This window comes from Hemicordylus capensis, chromosome 1, assembly GCF_027244095.1.
Source record: "Hemicordylus capensis ecotype Gifberg chromosome 1, rHemCap1.1.pri, whole genome shotgun sequence".
NCBI classification, from domain to species: domain Eukaryota; kingdom Metazoa; phylum Chordata; class Lepidosauria; order Squamata; family Cordylidae; genus Hemicordylus; species Hemicordylus capensis.
Genome location: NC_069657.1, coordinates 33,079,377 through 33,103,138, shown reverse-complemented (window position 1 = coordinate 33,103,138; position 23,762 = coordinate 33,079,377). Strand labels below are relative to the sequence as shown.

At 45.4% G+C, this 23,762-nt stretch overlaps 1 protein-coding gene across 6 annotated transcripts in view; it reads left to right on the top strand.

The window, feature by feature from the left end:
• The first annotated feature begins 8,075 nt into the window (after positions 1-8,075).
• The window catches only part of UNC79 (unc-79 homolog, NALCN channel complex subunit), a 204,072-nt gene continuing 188,385 nt past the window's right edge, over positions 8,076-23,762 (top strand). For all 6 annotated transcript variants that reach the window (XM_053245847.1, XM_053245854.1, XM_053245821.1 and 3 more), the window contains exons 1-2: positions 8,076-8,414; positions 22,638-22,758. In XM_053245847.1, the coding sequence (XP_053101822.1) occupies positions 8,393-8,414; positions 22,638-22,758 (143 nt within the window). In that variant the 5' untranslated portion in view covers positions 8,076-8,392. The remainder of the gene's footprint in view (positions 8,415-22,637; positions 22,759-23,762) is intronic.

Genomic DNA, 23,762 nt, shown 5'->3' with positions numbered 1-23,762 from the left:
AAATTCAGATGAAAGGATTTCCCCCTTTCCCTGGTGTGGAAGCATCCAAAATTTCAACAATGGTGAAGAAAATAGAGAAAAGAGGCAAAGCTAATAGGGTGAACCCCCTAATAATTAGGCAAAGAGCATCTTTTAAATTTGTGGTTCTCTTAGATTTAGCATGGGGAGAGCAACAGTCCCTATTTAACCCAGCATAACTGGTACTATATTAGGCAGCAGCGATATAGGAAGATGCTGAAAGGCATAATCTCATACTGCACAGGAAGAGGCAATGGTAAATTCTTCCTGTATTCTACCAAAGAAAACCACAGGGCTCTGTGGACGCCAGGAGTCAAAATCGACTTGATGGCACACTTTACCTTTAATGGCTGTTGCTGGCTGGTTTCATGTATGTATGTATGTTTAATCATAAGTCCTGCAAGACCATTTTCTCATACCTTTTGCTATGTAAATCACTTCGAGAACTTGTTTATTTAACTGTTTATTTATAACTGGGGGAAAATATTTTTAACAATAATAGTTGCCAATATCTCTGCACCTACACACCAGGAAGAAGCATCCCTGCAGGGACATATTGTTGAGTGGTGCAGGGCACTTCTGGGGGAGGGAGAGATGGGCAAAAATTGCCCCCTTTGCACATTAGGCACTGTGGAGCTCAGGAAGCTCATCACAGTGGGGACACTTTTTCTTAGTGTGTGGGCATATGCTTAATTGCAGTTGGAGGTGTTTTCACAGATTCTGATTTTCACCCTAGTTGAGCATTGAGATTTAGTACAGGGGATATAAGGAATTCCCTTCTGTTTACGCTTTGAAAAATCATGCATTGATTTACCAGAAACTGACCCAAATCAGGGTATTAAAGGATTTAGGCTTAGAAAATATTCTCCTTCAAAAATAGTGAAATCAAAAGTTCTTATGGTTCAACTAACTCTTAAGCTTCTTCAGCCCCCATGAAAATCTGATTGAGAGGGTGGGAAAATCCAACACTCTTCAGTCTCTTGGGCCAAGGGAGTGGAAAATTAAGTCAGTAGCAAATTTTCTTGCCAGAGGCAGACTGGTTTCACAGATATGTTAGATATACTTTGCTAAATTAGCATTAGGAAAGTCTCATCATTTCAGGCAGGCATGAGTCATGATTTATTTTTTTTTTCATTTAATGAGCTGTCCCAAGCATTTCTGAAAATATCTTATGAGGCCAAATTAAAGAAGGAATTCTTTAAAATTTGCTGCATTTGGAGGCTACATACTTTATTAACTTGCATTTAATATTTCTGCAAATACGCTCTTTGAATATGTAAGGATTTTGCATAATTTGCTAGATAAAGGTGTTTGCTTGCTTAATGACCTTTGACTTGTAGGTATTAGCTATTATACACCACCTGCATGAAGGAAAATGTTTGGCATTTTAATGAAGGCACCTAAAATGGGATACAGACTGAATTTTGATACAGCTAGCTGCACTAAAACCACAGTATTTCATATTTATTGCTCAGGATCATCTACCTAATTAAAGTTTTTATTTTCCATCTTATTTGCTTGCACACAGATGGGAAAGATACTAATCTCCAGTGAGATTGCAAAGGTTCTGTAGGAGTTCACTGAAGACTTAACTAAACAAAGTGAATGGGAAGAAACTGGAAAACAATGACCTCTTCTCAGCACTGAGGAAACTTGAGAAATTTCATTCCCAGCACTCAGTGTTCCTGCATCTAATACATGTTGATGTTAGAATGCCCTGCTGCGACATCAGAGTAACCTGTTTTCTGTCACTTTCATGTTTCTGCAGATATGTGATCTGTCTTAGGGTCCTAGCTGGATTTTGTTTGCATTTTGTTCCAAGTTTCCTCGGGATGTATTCACTCCCCTCCCTTCCCCTTGAGATGTTCCTAAGAAGCTGTTCTGATACTGCTTTTCTAGTGCACAAGAATGGAGCATGCATCTGACAATCTAACAATTTCTAGGCAAACAACAAAGTGGAGAAATCCCAAAACAAGCCAAAATTGAGAAAATAATAAAATGTCTAAAAATATTCTTGTATTGGTCCAATGTGTTTTAGATTTGGAATCCTCTATAAGGATTATCAAGACTCGCATTTCTCACAGAAAACTCTTTTTTATTGCAATAAGGTAGTTTTCTGTGAGAACAATGTCTGTTGATCACCTCTGACAAAGGATTACAAATCCAAAATGTACTGGGTCAATAAAAGAATTTTTAAAAATATCTTGAGGATCCCCCCCCTCTGGTTTTGGTTCATCTAGTAATTCCACCTCACAGGATCCGAGGTTGCTTTTTCTTGAGGACATTATGGGGATGGGCATTGATTGTACATGCCTGACAACCCAAAGGAGGGCATTCCTCAGGGGTGTTCTTAGGTCAGGGCAAGCAGGACAACTACCCCAGGCCCCACTCTTTTACCCCCCATGAAAATTAACTGGAAGGGGCCCTGGCATTGGCTGGTTTGCCACAGGCCTTACTCTCTGCCAGGGCTCTCCAAGGACAACCCTGGCATTCCTGTTATTGTGGTTCTGGTAGGCAGTGCGCATATAGTAGGCCAGGTCTCTCAGCGATGAACTATGTTGTTTTTGAAAGCTGTTGTCAGGAGGTTTTGGGACCAGAACCAGGAACTCACATATCTGTGCACTTAGACCAAGGTTCTTCATTGTTAAGGTCTGGGAGTCAGTGGTGACTCCAATCAACTCTAGGTGCAGCTCTCTGACTGTTTATTGGGTTTGTGGCTTTGGCCAAGGCTGGACACTCTACTCAGTCCCCCTGGCACCATGCAGAGTTGACTGTTCCCACCAGTGACGGGTGCCTTGCCATCGGTGCCTTGCCCAGTGCCAGAGGGAACTGTGGGGGAACTTTAAGGGAAACAGAGTCCTCTTGAGCCTCTGCACCATCATGGAAGGTGTGCATGGAGTGCTGGGAAGTGCGGCCCTTCCCAGAACTTTCCCCTTAGAGCTCTTATGAAAGGTCTCTTTTGAAGTGCCCTCCCAGCATTGAGAAAAGCACAGTACTGTGTGGAGGTCAACCAAGTGGGAAATGGCTCTCACACTGAAGGGTTTGGGTTGTTGTTGTTGGGTTTGTTTTGCCTAAGTGCCCCCTGCTTGAAAAATGGTGAAGATCATTGACTTGGGCAGTAAACGGTTCCCAGGTACTGCATTGACTCCACCCACCTGAGCTAGCTATTGGCTCTCTTCAACAGGAAGGGCAACAAAGGCTCACAGCTTAACTCATAGTGCAGTCACCTGGTTCCTGCTTGATACAGCTCAGCTGTCTACAGCTCGGGTGCCTACAGCTCGGCTGTCCATCTCAGACATCATTCAAATGTGCCAAAAGAATGTGTGGTGGTACAGTTTTCCTGCAAGGTGCTATTTCAGACTGCAAGTGCAGGGGAGGCATGTGGAATGCTTCCCCATGTATAAGGCCACCTGTACATGGAAAGCTAGTAATATAAGAGAGAAGGATTCTTGTGAACCTGAGAGATATTAGTCTAATCCAGACTGGGCTGGCTGACTTGTTATTTCATGATTTTTTTGAACAGCTTGCGCCCAGACCCAAGGAGACACGGACACATGATTCTTTGGTGAAATTGGCCATGTTTATTGAGACATAATTCTTTGAGTGCTGGCATGGTACTCAGCTGGGATTGGCGCTCTACCCACCACAGTGCGGTTCCTGGAAAGCCGGCCACAAAATGACTGCCTTGACTTAGAGGCAAATGACGATAGCACCTTGGCTCCGGGAGGCTCCATTACTCCAAAGAGGGAACCGTCCATCCTAGCTGACCTAGGTCAGGTGTCTGGTACTAACGACACCCCTCCAACACTGCACAGCCATACAGGAGGGTGTCACTTTACAGAGAAGGAGGGCTCAGCAGCATCCCTGATCTGTCAAGTCTCAAGGGATCCCCTCCTCCTTCTTGAAGCCAAATGCTTACCTAAGGCGCATCACCCATTTTAAGCTGTTCTTTCCCTCCGCACTGTACCTGCCATAGCGGGCATTAGCCTAGCTTAACGCCCCACGCACTCCACCAAACCTATAGAACTAATGCCAATCCCAGCCGCAAATCATTGATGAGAAGCCTCATGCCTGTGGCCGAAAGATGAACCCCTTCCCCCAGTAGAGGGCAGGCTGAGAGAACAAGATGCAAGAAAGTGGGCCACAACCCCCTTGACCCCCTTGCCAGGCCCTGTCAACCCCGCATTGCTTGTGAACACCCTCTCCACTGTGTGATGTCAGACCAAATTATGATGAGACCCGGGCCCGAGATAGGCCCACCCCAAGGTTGCGCATGGCCTGCTGTGAAAGTGAGAGCCCAAACTGGCTAGCTAGGTGATTCCCCCCCCCACCCCCGGGTGTAAAACAGGGTATCCAGCGCCGGAACTTTCCTCCAGGAATCTGTGTAGCATTGGGGGCCGTTGGCAACTACACTGCCCACCGGCTGAGCCACTCCATTGAGGCACATCGCCCCAAGTCCAGCTGCGTTCCAGGTTCAGAGCTGCCAGCCGCTTGGGCCTGTCTGACCACATCCCAGGCGAGTCTGCGTTCCCCCCCACATAACCGGGACCCATGTTCCAGGTCACTCTGCGTTCCACGCCACATGGCTGAGACCTGCATCCCGGGCCAATCTGCGTCAATGCTCTCTGCCTGAGACACACTCCAGTGAGTTTGGCATGGAAGTGCATAATTGTGTGCTTAAGGCTTCAATCTTATATACACTTACTTGGTGGTAAATGGTAATCACCACCCAATGGGACTTGAGGCAGCCACCTATAATGGTTTACTGGAATTTAGAGACATTCCATAAGTTAGGCACAATGAAGGGGTAGAAGAAGATAACGTATCTTGGGCTGTACCACTTCAGACTATCGGTGAAGTATTGCATTTTTAAATGCTCACTCACATATACAATAAACTCCCTGCTTGTAGAATTCGCACAAGAGGGAGAAGATTATGCCAAGCCTTCCTCAGTGATCTGCTAATTTACAAGCAGGGAGGCTTTTTACACAAGGGAATCTTAAACTATATCTGCAATTTGGAGTAATATAGTGGAGAATTTGGTCACCTTAAGTGGCACAGCGGGGAAATGCTTGACTAACAAGCAGAAGGTTGCTGGTTCGAATCCCTGCTGGTATGTTTCCCAGACTATGGGAAACACATATATTGGGCAGCAGAGATATAGGAAGATGCTGAAAGGCATAATCTCAGACTGTGCGGGAGGAGGAAATAGTAAACCCCTCCTGTATTCTACCAAAGAAAACCACAGGGCTCTGTGGGCGCCAGGAGTCGAAATCGTCTTGACAGCACACTTTACAGTGCAGAATTTGCCTAATGTACAGAATGGCTCTTAAGTATGCATAATTTCATATCTTCATGAACCCTGCCACCTATTAAGATAATCAGAGGAGGCCTGGTTGTGGTTAGTTACCACTGGCTCATTTGGTGGCGACCCGAAAATCAGGCCTTCTCTGGTGTTGCCCCAGGGCTCTGAAACACATTCCCAAATGAAATCAGAACCTCACCCTCTCTGGCTGTTTTTAAAATGACTTTTGAAAGCACACCTATTTTATCAGGCTTTTCATTCATAATGTTTTAAAGTTTTATTGATGGTTATTTTAATTTATTTCATATGATTTTGGGTTCTAATCGTTAGGTTTTAATTGTAAACAGCCAAGAGATTTTATATGGGGCGATATATATAAAGACAATTAAACAAAAAAATATTTACTGCCTTGCCTGCTACATTCCTTCTCCCACCCCATCCACTACACTGAGTATAGATCTGAGCATCAGTCATTAGAATGCTGACCTGCTAACTGAGCAAAAGGCACCTTTCAAAGTGGTGAGCAGGGGAGAGCAACTGGCCGGGCCCTATCTATCCCCAACACAACACCCCTCCAGTGGCTGTTGCTGGTGTCTCTCTTATGTTTCTTTTTTAAAGTTGTGAGCACTTTGGGGACAAGGAACCATCTCTATCTATGTAAACCGCTTTGGAAATGTTGTTGGAAAAAAGTGGTATACATGTTGTAGTAGTAGTATAGTAGTAGTAGTAGTAGTAGTAGTAGTAGTAGTAATAGTAGTATGATAATCAGTCTTATGCTGAGTCAGGCAATTAGTCCTTCAAGCTCAGTACTGTTTACACCCAACTGGCAGCGGCTCTTCAGAGTTTCAGTCCTGTCTGTAGATTTCAAGGATTAAAGCTAGGACCTTTAGCATGTACTCTATCACTAAATAATGACCTCTCCCTGCCTGTACATTTCCCACCTTTTTATTTTCTCCTGCTTTTTACCTCCTTAGCATGTTCCATAGTCCTCCTTTTAAAAAATGTCTGTGTTTGTTATTACAAGTGGTCAGAAAACTCTCTTAAAAAAGAAAGAAAGAAAAGCAAAGCTGCCTCTGCAATTGTATCTGAGAATTGGGCCTTAGTTAAGTTTTCATACAGCTGAAGTACATCTTGGGTCAGTCACTATTTCTGAGTATAATCTACACCAACTTGTTCAAGGATCAAATGAGTTGGGTGTGGGGAAGGCATGCACACTTCCCTGAGCTGCTTAGAGGAATGGCAGGATGAAAAATGTAACAAAACTAATACATTCTATTTTGTAAGCCTTATAGAACTTTTATCATCAACGATAATGTTTCAGGCAACTACCTTGAAGTCCTCAAGTATCCCTATTATAATTGTTTCTTGGTGTGCACAATTCTCCTTGGGAATCAATCTTAGAACATAAGAACATAAGAACAGTCCTGCTGGTTCAGGAACAAGGCTCATTTAGGCCAGCATCCTGTTTCACACAGAGGCCCATCAGATGCCTCTGAGGAGCCCACAGGCAAGAGGTATGTGCATGCCCTCTCTCCTGCTGTTGCTCCCCTGCAACTGGTATTGAGAGGCATCGTGCCTCTGAGGCTGGAGGTGGCCCACAGCCATGAGACTAGTAGCCATTGATAGACCTGTCCTCCATGAATCTGTGTGAGATCCTTTTAAAGCCATCCAAGCTGGTGGCCATCACCACATCCCATGGCAAGGAATTCCATAGATTAATTAAGCACTGTGTGAAAAAGTACTTCCTCTTGTCAGTCCTAAATTTCCCAACCTTCAATTTCATGGGGTGACCTCTGGTTCGAGTGTTGTGAGAGAGGAAGAAAAACTTCTCTCTGTCTACCCTCTCCACTCCATGCATAATTTTATACACTTCAATCATGTCTTGGCTCAAAAGTGGGGTATAAATATAACTAATAAAATATAATAACCTGGCTGAGTATTAGGGATGTGCACGGAACCATGGCTGGGCGGTTCAAAGGCGGCGGAGGTCTCCCTTTAAGAGTGAGGGGAGGGTGCACTTACCCCTCCCGCCACTCCCCCCCCCCCGCTGGTGCCAGTTTTTAAAAAAAGCCCTGCCACCCCGTTGCCCTAGTCCAGAAGGGAAAAGCGGTGTGAGGGGTAAGTGCACCCACCCACTGCTCTTAATGGGAGACCCCTGCTGCCTTCGAACAGGTGGAACTGCAGGTTCTTCGGTTCTTCGAACCAGTCTGGAGGACCATAAAGGGCCTCTGAACCGGTTCCGTGCACATCCCTACTGAATGTAGAGATCAACCAGAGATTTCTCTCCTTCCCATCTTCTCGGGCCTCATTTCTTTTCCAAATACAAAAGGCTCTGGCTAAATATTTTAACCCATTCCGTGTTCTTCCATCCTTTGCTCCCGTTAAACTCCACCCTTTTCTTCGAGCCTCTGTGCAAAGAGACAACTTCAATAACAAGAGAGGGAGGAATATTGACGCCCGAGCCTACTGGCCATGCTTACTCGGAAGTCAGACCCGGTGAGTTCAATGGGTCCTCCTCCCAAGTAAGCATGCATAAGGCTTGCACCTGAATGCGCCGTTTGTCATCTTACTCCTTCCCATTCAGAAACGAGGACTCCTCTGGCGGGCACCTTTCTCCCTTTCTCTTCCTGCTAGGCTTCAGGTGGAGGAAAAGCGTCTTTCCCTTTAAAAGGCGGGTCGCGCTCAGGCACCCATCGTCATGAGTGGAACAGCCCGCCGCTCCCTCCCGTCTTCTCTGGACGAGCTCATTTTGGCCACGCAGCGGGGCCCACGATTGACAACACGGTGGCTGCTCGAGGTGGTCTTCCCCCTTGATCGCCGGAGTCCACGGGCAGCCACGCGCCGTTGGCTTTGCTGCAGCCCCCCCACCTCCTCGGGGCTTCCCTTTTCTCCTCGCAGAGGTGGCTTTGCAGCTGACAGCAATGGTAGAGGCGGAGGAGGGGGAGGGCTGCAACTCGGCCAGGGGGGTCCCTTCACCGCAACAGCAGGAGCTCGCCGCTGATCCCCGCTGAGCCGAGGAGCCCAAACGCCGTCATTATTGGGACCGCACGCTTCCACCCGGACCCCATCATGTCCACCAAAGCGGAGCAGTGTAAGTAGCAGACCAGGGCGAGACGGAGCCTGCCTCCTTCCTTGGTGGGGGACAAAGGAGGAGAAGCTGCCGCTCGCTGGGGAAGGGCGGGAGAAACCCTGGCGCGCGCGTGCCGCTGCTGCTGGTGGGGAGGAGGAAGGCGCCGGCACTGTCCGTGGTGCTGGATGCGGCAAAGGAGCACCTCGGCTGCCATGCGGTGCGATAGCAGATGGGCGGGCCGAGATCCTGGCGATCTGGGAGCGCTGCAGTTTTAAGCACTTGATTTTGAGGATCTTTGTGGGGATTCTGCGACCTTCTCTTTGCACATTGCCAATTGCGCGCTCTCTCTCTCGCTCTCCTTTCTCTCTCAGTATCACTGGTCATATGAAAAGCATATTCACTTTGAGGATTATATAATATTTGAATCCCTTTATTTTTTTAAAAAATGATTATTTGTATATGAAATAATAAAGAGTATTATTACCCCAGTGTATGAAATAAAGAGTAGCAGAGGACTGTAGGCCTTAAACTCCTATCTATCTATCTGTCTGCCTCTCTATTGGACCTAGCTCGATTTGATTCAATTGCTCAGTCCTGGAAATCTTCACACGGGAAGGGATTATTTTCATTACCATATTGTAATGTACAGGATAGATTAAAAATACAATATGTAGGAATCTTCCATAAGAGCAGTCGCTTGCCTCCTTCCTACACCCATTCTGTTGTTGCTTTTTCAGAGCCAATGGCTTTGCAAGTTGCTGGGAATTATTATTTATATGCTTGGGAAAATGGAGATGGGATTAGACGAGGAAGGGAGGGATTGGTCAAATCAATACAAGCTAGTTGTTTCTAAGGCACCCTATCAAGTCATGGCTAAGCAGAGACAGCTGACTATTTCTGTAGGTTGATCAGGATAGAAGGAAATGGAGTAACAGAATGGCAAGTTGCAGGGGTTTCAATAGCTACACTGTAAATCAGGGCTCCCAGCTTTGGGTCCCCATCATCGCCAGCCACAATGACCCAAAGGACTCAAGGTTAGGGCCCTTCTTGGGACCCAAGGTTAAGAACCCCTGATGTAGATAAATGCCTGCCCCAAGGTCCGAGATCTTGTACCAATGTCTCTTTCTTCTGAAATCTTACAGAGCGATTTTGGGCAGATTGTGGTTGAGCCTGAAAAAGGAATCACTCTCATGTGCTGATTTGTTTCATTGTTTAGACTGACTTCTCTGAAGTCCAACCAAAGTCCGTTTCCCTGAAGGACAGTATAAAGCCAAGGCATTTTGTCCTATCCTAGTAGATAGAATAATGGCTACTAGTCTTGATAACTACAGGCTATCCTCAGGCTCACAGGCAGGATGCCTCTGAATATGAGATGCAGGGAGCAACAGCAGGAGAGAGGGCATGCCTTCATCGCTTGCCTGTGGGCTTCTCAGAGGCCTCTGGTGGGCCACTGTGAGAAATGGGATGCTGGATTAGATTGGCCTTGGGCCTGATCCAGCAAGGCTGTTCTTATGTTCTTAAGAATACTTGCCCCCATTTGTTTCTTTGTTTAAGATGTGTAGCTGCTTTTCTTTTTTAAAAATACCCAAAGTGGTGTACAATGAAACAAGAGAAATAGTAACAATAATTAAAATAAATGCAAACAAAATGTCTTTTCTTGAAACAATGTGGGAGGAGATACATCCCTCCCACATCCTGTGGGAAGGATGTGTTTGAGTCTGGGTAACTGAATCATTCTCTTGATCAAAGAAAAATTTCTGGAGTAAACATGTATCACTGAACTAACTGTATGTTGCTTGCAGGTTATCTACCAGAGATCAAGGACACTGTGCTAATGTTCTTTCCTTCCTCTACTTTTTCCAAAAGGAAACAAAGGGATTTACTTCCTTCTTTCACTCTAATAGTATTGTCATTTCCCAGAAGTGTTACCAAACCATGCTGCACCAGTGGAACTTAACCAAATGAATGTCAGGTTGACTAGAGGTTCATTGATACCAATTACATTTCATTTAAGTGGACATATCATTTGCACCAGCTTTAGATTCCTGTTCCAACTGTCCTAACACAGGGCTCTTGCACAAGTCACGGTCTGAGAGGGTTGGTGGCAGAGAGCGACCCACAGAGGTATCTTTCCATTCAGGCTGCTATCATATAGGAGGATCTGCATTAACATCACAGCTCAGAGGTGATGGGAGAGGGATTGCAGAAGGCTTGAGCAGTAATAAAGCTCTTGATAGGACCCTGCAGCCAGTTAATTGACTGAAAACTGTCTTATCTGCAAACCAAATAACTATTCATAGGAAGATAGGAAGCTGCCTTCTGTCAAGTCAGTCCATAGGCCCATCTAGCTCAGTATTGTCTACACCCACTGGCAATGGCTTTTCCAAGTTTACAGGCAGGAATCTCTCTCAGCCCTATTTTGGAGGTGCCAGGGAGGGAATTTGGAAACTTCTGCTCTTCCCAGAGCAGCCCCATCTCCTAAGCGGAATTTCTTACAGTACTCACATGTAGTCTCTCATTCAAATGCAAACCAGAGTAGACCCTGCTCAGCAAAGGGGACAATTCATGCTTGCTACCACAAGACCAGCTCACCTCCCTTAATTTGTAGAGCTAACTCAGAAATGCCAGCAAAGGAGAACCCAGCAGAATTAGTGGACTGCACTGCAAAACCATCCTAGATGTGGATGCCTCAATTCCTGTTTTGCCATTTAAGTGAAAGTAAGTTGATTCCCATTCATTGCCTGGCATCTGGTGACTCCCACAGATGTAGGTGCTCAGCATTTCTGAAAACCAGGTCATGACTCATTATGTGGAAAATTCACATGACTTGTTTTCTGTGATGATGTGGTACCCAGGACTTGACAGTGCATCTGGGGTTACAGCAACTGGTTCAGCAATATGGGAAAGTGATATTTGTGTGCTGCATTGCCTCAGTTCATGAAGGCCTGGACTGGAATTTGCAGAGCCTTAAAACATAGCATTGCACTTTGATTTGACCTTGAGGCTATTCTCATGATGGGGGAATCTAGGAACATAGGAAGCTGCCATAAACTGAGTAAGACCATTGGTCTATCCAGCTCAGTATTGTCTTCACAGACTGGCAGCAGTGGCTTCTCCAAGGTTGCAGGCAGGACTCTCTCTCAGCCCTATCTTGGAGAAGTCAGGGAGGGAACTTGGAACCCACTGCTCTTTCCAGAGCAGCTCCATCCTCTGAGGGTGCTCCCACATCAAGTCTCCCATTCATATGTAACCAGGGCAGACCCTGCTTAGCTAAGGGGACAAGTCATGCTTGCTTCCACAAGACCAGCTCTCCTCTGGAGAAGCCCAGCCCGGTTTTTCCCCATCGTGAGAACCAGCGGGCTCGTGGTTGAGCCTGGTGGTTCTCTGGTGGCTAGCCCACCAAAGTAGCCCTCCCCTTAGCCCAGGTTAGTGGAGCGAGTGCTCTGCTAACCTGGGTTTTCTGATCGTGTGCCGCCATGGCACGGCTCCATGCCATGGTGACACATGAGGAGACCCTCGCCTGGAGGCTGCAAGTGGCCTCCCAGGTTCAGAGGTCTCTCCAGGATGCCCCGCGTGCTCGTGTGGGGCATCCTGGAACTTCTGGGGGCCATGCAGCATCTGATCCCCGCCACCCCTGCCGGCTGTGACGGAGCTGGCAGTCATGTGGGCAGCCGATCTGGCCGCCCAGCTACAAGTGGCTGCTCATCTGCGGAGAGAGCGGGCTATGCCTGTTCTCCCTGCAGAACCCCCTCTGTTGCTTCACACCAATTGTGTGAAGCGCCTCCTTTTGTTTTCTCCAAAAGATCAAGTCAAGAAATCGCATTGATAAAGACCACTGAAAATGTAGTATTTGTAGACATATTAGCAAATCATCCAGTTCACACATTATGTTCAAAACTTGTATGAGTGTACAATGTGGATAGGTACAGTCATTCACACATTATGTACAGCAGTACAATTTCTATCTGTACCCTGCATTGGATGGCCCTGTCCCAGGTTCACCTTTAAAATGAATGCAGGTACAGTCAATCACACAAAAACACGTACCTATGAGTACAGATCTGTACACTCATACAACATAATTTCTGAATAGGACTTATATTAGTTAGGGTTGAAACCAACTCATTTATTTTTGGCAACATGTCTCTTACATGTGTTCTGGAAGATGTTCAGGTCTTGGCTTTGGGCCAAGTTCTAAAGGTGTGGAGTTCCAGGCTTGAGAAAATGGTGTCTGAAAATGTCATGCAAGGAATGATAATCAAAATGTGTATAATTCTCTTTTTTCATTCCTTTTGGAAAGCAGTGTTATCTAACACAAATAGAACACTTTCTTCTGTTAAGTCTGCAACTCTTAGGATCTATCTACAGTATAAACATGTTTAGAATCCAATTCTTTTCCTCAGCGGACCTTGGAAATAATAGTTCTGTGAGTGAGGCTGACAGACCGTTGTCAGTACCTTCAGAACCTGAAGGTTTCAACTGCCCTCATATTAATCAATGGGATAAAATGTTCCTGAGCTCAGTTAAGCAGGTGGGCGGAGCTAATGGAACTCAGTGGCTGGGAGTGGGGTGGGGGAAGGAGGACTTCAGTAAAAAGAGCGGGGAAACTTTCAGCTTGAAAAATACGCCTCCAAGACAGTCACCCCTTCTGCTTTTGTGGGGGAAAGCTGTCTAATCATCTCGACAGAAGAAAATGCTGAAACTCTGTGGTTCCCTCGCCAGTCAGGTAACCCTGTTCTGTTTCTGAAGGGTATGGGTCCTCCCTCCCAGTCAAGGGTGCCCAGGACTCTCTTTCCTGGTCTCTCTCTCAGCAGCACCATTTATTTATTTATTTTATTGTATTTATTCGATTTCTATACTGCCCTTCCAAAAATGGCTCAGGGCAGTTTACACAGAGAAACAACAAATAAATAAGATGGCATCCTGTCCCCACAGGGCTCACAATCTGAAAAGAAACACAAGATAGACACCAGCAACAGTCACTGGAGGCACTGTGCTGGGGGTAGATAGGGCCATTTATCCCCCCCCCCACTAAATAAAGAGAATTTTTAGATCCTCTAAAGCATAGAGAAGCATGGAGGTTTGTCCTGGGAGCCAGGCGGTTGTTTGTCACCAAGGGCCCCATCTCTCTTCCTGCTCCTCATGACTGCCCAGTCGCTTGTCTGAGAGCTACCTCAGTCCACCTTGTCCTTTGGCCCCATCTCATTATCAGCCATATATAGGCCCTGACAAATCTCATGAGAGCCTGAAATCCAGACTTGCAAGACTTCTGACTCTCACAGGACAACCCGAGACTGCTCTGCCTTCCATTGCTGCTCCTGTCTGCCCCCTCCCAGGAACCTGGAACAGGCGGCCATGCTGCCAGTCTCCTCGCTGTCTCCCATGGTGGCCCCACTATGTCAGGAAGCGGTGCTGGTCGATGGAGGTGAGCTCGCCTCCCCAGGGAAGCCCAACAAAGGGAAAGGAGTTTGACAGAGTTAGTCTCTTGGTGTTATGAAGTACTGCCCGCTCCAGTGGTGGTGGGCAAGTTTTGAGGAGATTTCCTCACTACCCCCCAGCTTTATGGAAACACTGGAGGTTTAGATAACCACAATAAGACTTAACAGGAAACATGCCTTAGCCCACATCTGTAGCATTGACACAGAACTGAAGAGCCCTGCATTCTTCAGGGATGCAGAGAGGAGAGCTGGTCTTGTGGTAGCAAGCACGACTTGTCTCCTTAGCTAAGCAGGGTCTGCCCTGGTTGCATTTGAATGGGAGACTTGACGTGTGAGCACTGTCAGATATTCCCCTCAGGGGATGGAGCCGCTCTGGGCAGAGCAGAAGCTTCCAAGTTCCCTCCCTGGCAGCATCTGCAAGACAGGGCTGAGAGAGATTCCTGCCTGCAACCTTGGAGAAGCCGCTGCTGCCAGTCTGTGAAGACAATACTGGGCTAGATGGACCAATGCTCTGACTCAGTAATATATGGCAGCTTCCTATGTTCCTATGCATAACTCTTGAAACTTTAGGGCTGGATGAAAAGGAGCTGGGACTGAGCGCCTACTCTGCAATTACGAGCGTTGGCAGTAAACCTTTTGAAAAACACTCCCCTGTTTTTCAAGAGTCCCCTCTCAACTCATAATGTTGGTGCATGTGTTGTGATAGTGCCACATGCATGTACCTTATAGCCCTGCCCCGATTTCCTAGGATGAGCCATGGTGGCAAGTTGCTTAGAAATCCAGCTGCCGTCTAAGAAACAAGAACACCCAGGAATGAGAGAGAGCTTAAGAAGGACAGAAGAGCGGGAGCCCATAGAGTGTTTACGAGAAACAAATGGAGACAATTGACTCAAATAAAGGGGGCACTCACCAAACAAAAGGCGGCTTGGTCATGTGGGCTAGTCACACAGTTTGCAGACTACTGCCTGCACTTGTACTTTTGGAAGACATGGTGCTCGATGAAGAGGAGAGCTGAGCATTATGACTTTGATACATTTGTATTATGAGCTTGGTAATTGCAAAGTTTGGTGACAGCATTCTCGCTCATATAAGTGTGTGTGTGTGTGTGTACACACACATGCACACACATGCACACACACACACACACACACACACATACAGTATGTGTATATAGATGGATAGCTAGATATAGTTGATTGACAAAACAAATATAATTGGCAAGATAATTAATTAATCTTCTTTGCTGAAGAAGGTGGAAGCTGAAACATCTTGCCCATTATGTATCTGTTTTGTTAATCAACAGTAAATTTATATTCTTCTTCTTGATTAACTGCACCCTTCTGGGATCCAGATAATTCTTGTATGGAGTTCTGTTTGTAGCTGAACCATGAATTTCTCAGCAATAAACAACTCATTGACTCTTATGGGGAAAAAATAGAGGCAGATTGTGTGTGAGTCACAGTCGTCTTTGCCACTTGCTGGCACATGTTAACCGGAAAGAATCTGGGGGAAAGAACTGATTTCTTTGGAAACTCTGCCTGTAAACATTTTGAACTAAGGAAACCACCACTCCCTCTACTGTTCCTTGTTACTTATTCTCAGTCCATATTATTGCATAGGCCATGTGACAGTTCCTATATCCACGGCCACCACTTATCTTCAGCAATCCTCTCTGATCATATCTATTGCCCATGATAGCGGGGTAGTAGGCATGGGGTATTACTCCAATTGAGAATGTTCAAATATTTTAAAATAAAGAGGATTTATTGTTTCACAAAGAAAAATAAAACAAACAATGGTGCTTTCCAAGAAATACACTGTTCAAAGTACAACCTATTACAGTGTTTTGTCCTTCAGTCTGAGACTCTACAGCACACCTCTTGATACCTGTAGAACTCCTCCTGTCAATCTAAGAACCTGGTAATACTGGCCATTCTTTAACTCAACTAATCCCCAGACCAAACAACATATAAACACACAAACAATTATTAACCAATCAGTTCTTCACCAGCCGTTACAATTTCATATGTATTTATCTAAAACCTTTTATTTCCATCGCACTTTTCAACAGAAAATGTTAAGGTGACTGACAACATTCCTTAAAAACAAAAATCAATAACAGTAACAGTAAAAACAACAGCTTCACAGCAGCAGTACAACCATCAAGAACTACTAAAAGCCCAGGAAAGGGAAACAGCCTGGTGCCATAACAGCATCACATTGGGCACCAGGAAAACAGAAAAAGGCAAGGAGTTCCACAGATGAGGTGCCATGACCAAAAAGACCCCAGCATCCACAGCTGTTCTTAGTCTGGAGCAAGAGTTTTTACTACTTTTAAGATTGTGAGCCCTTTTGGGACAAGGACACATCTTCCATTTTCTTTTGCTATATAAATCACTCTGAGGACTTTTGTTTTGTTTAAACGTGATATATAGATATTTTAAAATAATACTCCAAGGCAAGTACTCCTGTTCTCAATTAAGGACTCCTGTTCTAGCTGAAGAACAACTGAGGATGCTACCCCCACCTTTTTTTGGTAGCCACCCACCTCACCTATGAAGGTATGTGCACCCGGAACTGGGCTCTAATGATCTTAACAACCAAGCAGGTTTGTATGGGGGCAGGTGGTCCTTAAGATCACCTACTAACCAAAGGACAATGTGGCTGCGGATAGGTATGTGCGAACTGGCTCGCCCTTGAGCCGATTCGCCGTCGAGCCAGCTGGGCTCAAGCTCACCCTCAAGCCAAACTGTGGCGGGGTGGGTGGGTGGGTTGCTCTGGTGGCAAGCTGAGCCAAGCCCCCCTGGCCGGTTCAAGGGCCATACCTGTAAAGGGGAATCTGGCAAGTAAAGGGCTGCTGGAGGGGGTTGGTCAAGGGGAAAGTTCCCCCTTTTACCTTACAAAATACATGGCTGCAGGGAGGGTAGGGTGGGGCGAGGTGAAGGTTCCCCCTTTTCCTTCCAAGGACCAAAATACACTGCTGTGTGGCAGGATGGGGGTGGTGGCAGCGGCTACGGTTTGGGAATGGTGAGAACTCCTTCCAGCTCCCCTCCTGCCTCCCAAATGACAACGTTGGCCGGTCTGCAGCCTGTTATGGGCCTCTCTGCACATGCGCACGTGTGGAGAAAGGCCCAAAATGGGATGCAGACTGGCCCATGCTGTCATTTGGGAGGCAGGAGGGGAGCTGGAAGGAGCCCTCTCTGCTGCCTCCATCATCCCGGGTATGGCAGAGGTGGCGTTGAGGGCTCCTTCCAGCTCCCCTCCTGCCTCTCAAATGGCAGCACGGGCCAGTCTGCATCCCATTTGGGGCCTTTCTCCGCACACACGAGTGGGCAGAGGGCCCCCCAAAGGGCAGTAGACTGGCACGCACTGTCATTTGGGAGGCAGGAGGATAACTGGAAGGACCTCTCACTGCCCTTGCTGCTCCCATCTGCAGCCGCTGTGGCTGCCACTGCCCCCATTCCACCCTGTAGGGGTGTGTTCTTTGAGGTAAAAGGGAGATCTTTCCCCTTGCCCTCCCCAGCAGCCATTTCATTGTAAAGGGGAAAGCTTGCCAGATTCCCCTTTAAGTATGGCCACTGAGCCGTTGAGCTGGCTCAACGGCTGGACCGGACTGTGGCCGGACTCATTTGAGCTGAACCAAGCCACCCGGGGGTGGCTCGAATCCAGTCTGGATTCGAACCGAACCGGGCTGGCCAGTTCCATACACATCCCTAGCTGGGAATGATGAGAGTTGTATGTCAGTGTGGCTGGGGATGATGGGAGCTGTTGTCCAACAACATCTGGGGACCCAAGTTTGGGAACTTCTGGTCTAAGCGATTTAGGACTTTAATGGTTAACAGCAGTCTGGTAGTCAGTGAAGTTCTTTGAGCACTGGAGAAATATGGTCATTTCTATATGACCCAGTTAGCAGCCTAAGTACACAATCAAAGTGAGAGGTACATTCCATAAGTTTATTCCACAATGCTCCTACTATAATTTAAAGGCCTGCAACTGATAGTGTTTAAAGGGCTGTTTAAGACTGTTTAGTCTAGAGAGGCCAAACTTTCTGGCCACAATCCATTATAGTTACACAAACCTAAGCTCTTGAAATCAATGAGATTCAGTATGATTACCTCTGTGTTGAATCAAGGCCTTTACCTACAGAGAATTATTGGGCCTTTGAAGGCCTGGTTGTATATACAGCAGCTGTCCACCAAAAAGAATTTACTCGCCTCAAGCCAGAAATAATGGTTTGCTTTGTACAAACAATGTATGCATAGCCTTCCCATGCAGCAAACAAAATGTGTTTATTTCATTTATATCCCACTCTTCTTCCATCATGGAACTCAAGGCAGCATACATGGAGGCCCCTGGGCCCTAGATGATCACCAGTTGAGGCACTGATCAGTCCAGATCTGCTTAGGTTCAGCTTAGGTTCAGCTTAACTTCAGACCATGCCCTGGGACTGTATTATGCTCATACTACAATGTTCTCATCTCCAGTGACTCAATACAGTTTTCCGCTTTGTCACAGATAGCTCACAATCTGCTACTAGCAATATGTTTTTCCAGCTTTGTTCTGTTTATTTAGCTTCTATGAAAAACACCTGAAAATCCAGATACTGAGCTGGTTTAGATGTAATGTGGAACCATGGTTAAGCTTGGTTCTGTGCATGTCCATAGGCACATAGGAAGCTGCTTGCTTTATACCATCAGACCATCTAGCTCAATACTGTGGCTTCTCCAAGGTTACAGGCAGGAGCCTTTCCCAGCCCTACCTGGAGATGCCAGGGAGGGAACTTGGAACCTTCTGCTTGAGCTTCCCAGAGCAGCCTCTCATCCTCTAAGGGGGACCCTCTCATCCCCTACAGTGCTCACATATAGTCTCCCATAAAAATGCAAACCAGGGTGGACCCTGCTTAGCAAAGAGGATAATTCATGCTTGCTGCCACAAGATCATTTCTTCTCCCTGAAGCTCAGAAGTGTGTGTTCCCCATGTCCCATGCTTTTGCAAACAACTACTTCTGAATTAGAATAAACATCTACTTCTGATTTACAGTCAACCAAGATTGATTGTGATGTCCAAATTAAATCAATCAATTTCAGTTTATTCTAACCTACCTACCTGAAACAAGCGGCAATCCATAACTCACTTCAGATATTGGATACACATTGTGGTTTATTTCACGTAAGTAGGTTAGAATAAGCTGAGTTTGGTCAGTTCAGACGTCATGACTGATCTAGTGAGTGCATGGGAGGGGAGGAGTACTTTCCCCCCTCCCATTTCCTTGGGTATATCACATTGAACTTTTCTGTGATTCTGCTTTATATCTGAACCAGCTCTTAGATACACTGTCAGCAGTCAGCAAGTTTAATCCAAGCTCAGTTCAGGACCTAGAATCAAATTTTGTTCTCTTCAGTTATTCAGTTTGTGCACTGTTTAGTCAAAGACTGCTCACTATCTGTTATACTAGTAGTGTGCTGTATTCAAACACTCCCCCCCCCACACTATCTTGAGAATGTATAAGAGAGGGCCCACAATTTTTGTGGATCCCCTTTCTCAATCAAGCCTCTTGCACCCCCTGGAGCTCTGCTACTAAGGGTTGAGGGATTCTCAGAAACAGGGTGGAATGTAGCATGAAGGACTGGAGATGAAATGGAGAATAATTTTAAAAAAACACAACATGCTCCTCCTCTTGTGTTATTGCAAAGCTGTGCAAATGGAAGACAGGGCTTGGATACAACCCAATGTTGTACACACCAACCTTTATGGTAAAGGGATGAGATGGTACAAAGAATGGTAAAGGAAAAATGTGATAGCATTATTGAATGCGGGAAGCATGCCAAAAATATCATTTCACTTGCTTTCACATGAGGCTTATAAAGCTGGCAACAATGTGGTGGGTGAGAGGCTGTGCTATGACTCAAAAAGTGTCTGATTTGAATATCACCACTGCGATGAACTCACTAGGTGGCTTAGGCAAGCTGCCTTTTCTTGGCCACGGCCCTTAACATCTGCAGTATGGTAATGATTTATTTATTGTTATTTATTGTTAAATTCATATACATTTATATATTTATATAAATATAAATAAAAATTTATATAAGGTAGGCAGTGATAATATTGGCCTACCTTACAGGATTGTTGTAAGGATTACAAGATAATGTATGTAGTCTGATCTGACCACTCTGCTGCTGCTGCTACTACTTCTACTTTATATATCACTTTTCAGCAAAAAGTTTGCAAAGCAATTTACGTAGAAAAAAAAATAAGGACAAGGTACCTTGTTCCCAAAGAACCCACAATCCAAAAAGAAACACAAGGCAGACATCATTAATAGCTACAGAAGGGATGCTTTGCTAGGGCTTAATAGGGCCATTTAGGTACCTCTAGCAGGGGTCTTTCAGAAGTGCTATATAAATGCAAAGTATTATTAAGCAAGGAATTGTGTTTGTTACATCACTTTTATTTTTCTTCACATAGTACGAATATTGTCAGAAAGAAAAATGAATAAAACATTTATCATTGAAGATTTGTCAGAACTAGTTGGCAACTGCTTTCATGTTGAATTTTTATTAGATTATGGCTTCAATCCAGTTAGATGGGTTTATATGCCCATTGACTTCTATGGGTTTAACTGTGCCTGAGGATACAATTAGAGTCATTCACATGAAAATGTGTACAAATGTACAGACATCTGTACACTCATACAACTTAATGTCTGAATAGAGCTATAGGAGGTCTGTAATCAGGTACATGCCATGTTTCCCCCTCAGAGCAAATAGTGACTTTGGGAAGCAGGGTGATTTTAATTGAAAAAAAGGGCCCAGGGGGAAATGCTTAACCCCCCAGTTCCATAGTTTCAATCTTATTGCTCGGCAGTCCCCACATCTGCAGCTGCTATTTGGTTTTTTAAAAAACCATAGGACAATTTTCTTAGAAAAGCAACCTAGCATGAAATTTATTGCTGTTGCTCTCCCCCCGCCCCCATAGGCCTTTGGTGCAGATATACAAGTGATTTCTGTGTTTTTCGTTTCTAAGAGATTTTGTTTCAAGCACTCCAGGATGAGCCTTTTCTATAATGTCCCCCCTCCAATATTTTGTGTCTACTCCCCCTGCCCCCCCCGCATTGGACATCTTCTCTTTTTCTTTATGTTTGGTAGTGATATCTTTTCTTCTAGTAGCTGCTAAAATTGGTGTTGGATAGACAAAAACAAAACACACCTCCATCTGTATCAGAATGGGTTTTTTTTGGTGGGGGGGGGGGACCTGGGAGATTATGGTGCTTGACAACATTTCAGCTAAGATTAAATGAAATATAATCTTGAAATTCTGGCTGACATGAGGAAAATTACTCAATTTATTACTCAGTAATTACTGAATTACACATTGGAATGAAATAGACACCTTAGACATTGCCTGACTTTTAATTTCAGTGGGACTATTTTGAGTAATTTTCCTCATCATGTCGGCTAGTGTATACAAAAGTTTTTTAAAAATGTATTTCTCCTTCTTGGAGAAATAGGTGACCTTTATGAATTTCACAGATTCTTGAAAAGATACAGATACTAGACCAGAACCTTTAAGCTGTACATATATTTCATAATTTCCATGTATTGGTATTGCTTGTTGATCACCCAAAGATCAATCTATATTGAGGTCATTCACACAACCAAAAACTGTGTTCTACCCATTTTGTTTGTTTATTTGTTGTTGTTGTGTGTGATCTCAATTTTTGGTTTTGTGGAAGCAAGGTTAGAGGTAGTGGTGTGCACGGAACCACGGAGGCGCGGTCCGGCACTGAGGGGGGTCGAACTTTAAGGGTGGGGGAGTAGTACTTACGCTTCCTGCCACTCTTCTTCCCTCCGGCGCTGTATTTAGAAGTGAAGTTTGGGGGGCAGCAGCGTTCCTCCCTGCTGCCCCTGCCCCCGTCGTTGCCAGGAAGTAGTGTAAATAGCAACACGCATGTGCTCATCACGGCACGCGCGCGCCCGTCGCCGCCATGTGCGCGTGCCTTGCATACGTCACACGCATGCTGCGTGTGATGTATGCGGCATGCGCGCGCCGTGACGGGCGCATGCATGCTGCTAGTTACACTACTTCCTGGCAACAATGGAGGCAGGGGCGGCAGGGAGGAATGCTGCCGTCCCCAAAACTTCACTTCTAAATACAGCACCGGAGGGGGAAGAGCAGCGGGAGGGGGAAGTACAACCCCCCCGCCCTTAAAGTTCGACCCCCCTCAGTGCCGGACCGTCGGACTGGCCCGGTTCCGAACCGGTTCGGCGGCCTCCAACATGGCCTCCGGACCGGTTCGTGCACATCCCTAGTTAGAGGAAAACCTGGGTAGAAGTTTTTGTGTAGAAGCAAGGTAGGAGGAAAAGCTGGGTAGTTTTTCCTCCTGCCTTGCTTCCACACAATCACTTCTCCCCAGGTTTTCTTCTAACCTTGCTGCCACATAACCAAAAATTGGGAGCACACGCAGCTCCCAAACTCAGGTAGAACACAGTTTTTGATTGTGTGAATGACCTCATTCAAGTCTCTGATGAAAACTGTCTCCTTATGGAATGTAATAGATGAGTGAAACTTGCAAAGTTTACTCATTATACGTTTTTATTTTGTTGATAAAAAGTTAAGTTATGAATAAAATTTACCAACAAACAAACCTGAGGGAGAAATGCTGCTTATTGTCTCTGGGATCACATATGCTTTGATCCATGGTGGCCATAATGTAGAAAGCCTGTATGATTTCTTAATGACATGCATTTAACTAAGAGGCTCTTTATTTTTCCTCCCATTTTTTTCTCCTCTTCAACACAAAATCCAGTTGCTTCCAAGATCCGGTACTTGCAAGAATACCATAATCGTGTTCTTCACAACATTTACCCCGTCCCCTCTGGAACTGACATTGCAAATACCCTGAAATACTTTTCTCAGACACTATTAAGGTAAGCTTTGAATTATGCCCTCAAACTAAAAACAAAGATATTGGTTAAGCAATGTATATGAATAGCTTACTGAAGAATGGAACGGTGTTCTGCCAGAAGGGTCAAAGCTCAATGAAGTATAAAACCTGGCATTAACCACTGGTAGCCTTTTCCCAGGCTGACTCTACACATGCCGCAGAATGGCAGAGAGGGTGACAGAATGGTTTGTACCACTTTAGACTACAGGTGAGGTCTAATTCTTTTGATTACTTCCCCGACCTAAAAAACAAACCCCTCCCTATCAGTTGAAAGTTAGCACTTCAGAGAAAAAGTTTATTTCTAGGGAGTTACTAAGATAGGGAAGCATTCAGAACTGCGATTGTGGCTTGCAGTCTGAAGTGGTTCAGTCCATATTACCTTCTCATTCTGCTGCATGTGTCAACCAGGCTGCAAGTTGGCCTAGCTGAGGTGCTTACTGTCCAATTCTGAAACAAATCTGGATGGCAGCTGGCCTGAGGGTCTGCTAAGAGTTCAGTGGAAGCCACCTGTGTGCCAAACCTGAGACTAGAGAACCTACAGTAGTTACTCTTTTTCTAAAAGGCTGCCTGAGCATCCAAATTAAAATCAAAGCTGTCCAACTATTTGGTTAGTCTTCAAATCTGAATTTTTGTTCAGACCGTTATGCCAGGAGAGAGGAGTCCATGAAGGGCAACAGTCCTGATACTGCTGATTTTTGAGCTGCCTCTTTCACTTCATGTACTTTTAAAGAATGAAGCAAAAGTTTGGATCCAATCTCTAGGCTCTTCTGTACTCAGGATATGGTTTAGTCCCATCTGTAGGAAGATATACAAATAAATATGCAATAAGCTTGATTTCTAAATAGCTCAGGGGTTTTCATCTTGGCTCCTCAGATGTGGTTGGACTTCAGCTCCCATAACCCCCAGCCACAGTGGCCTTCAGTAGGGAATTATTGGAGCTGAAGTCCATCAACATCTGGGGACCGATGTTTGAGAACCCCTGAAATA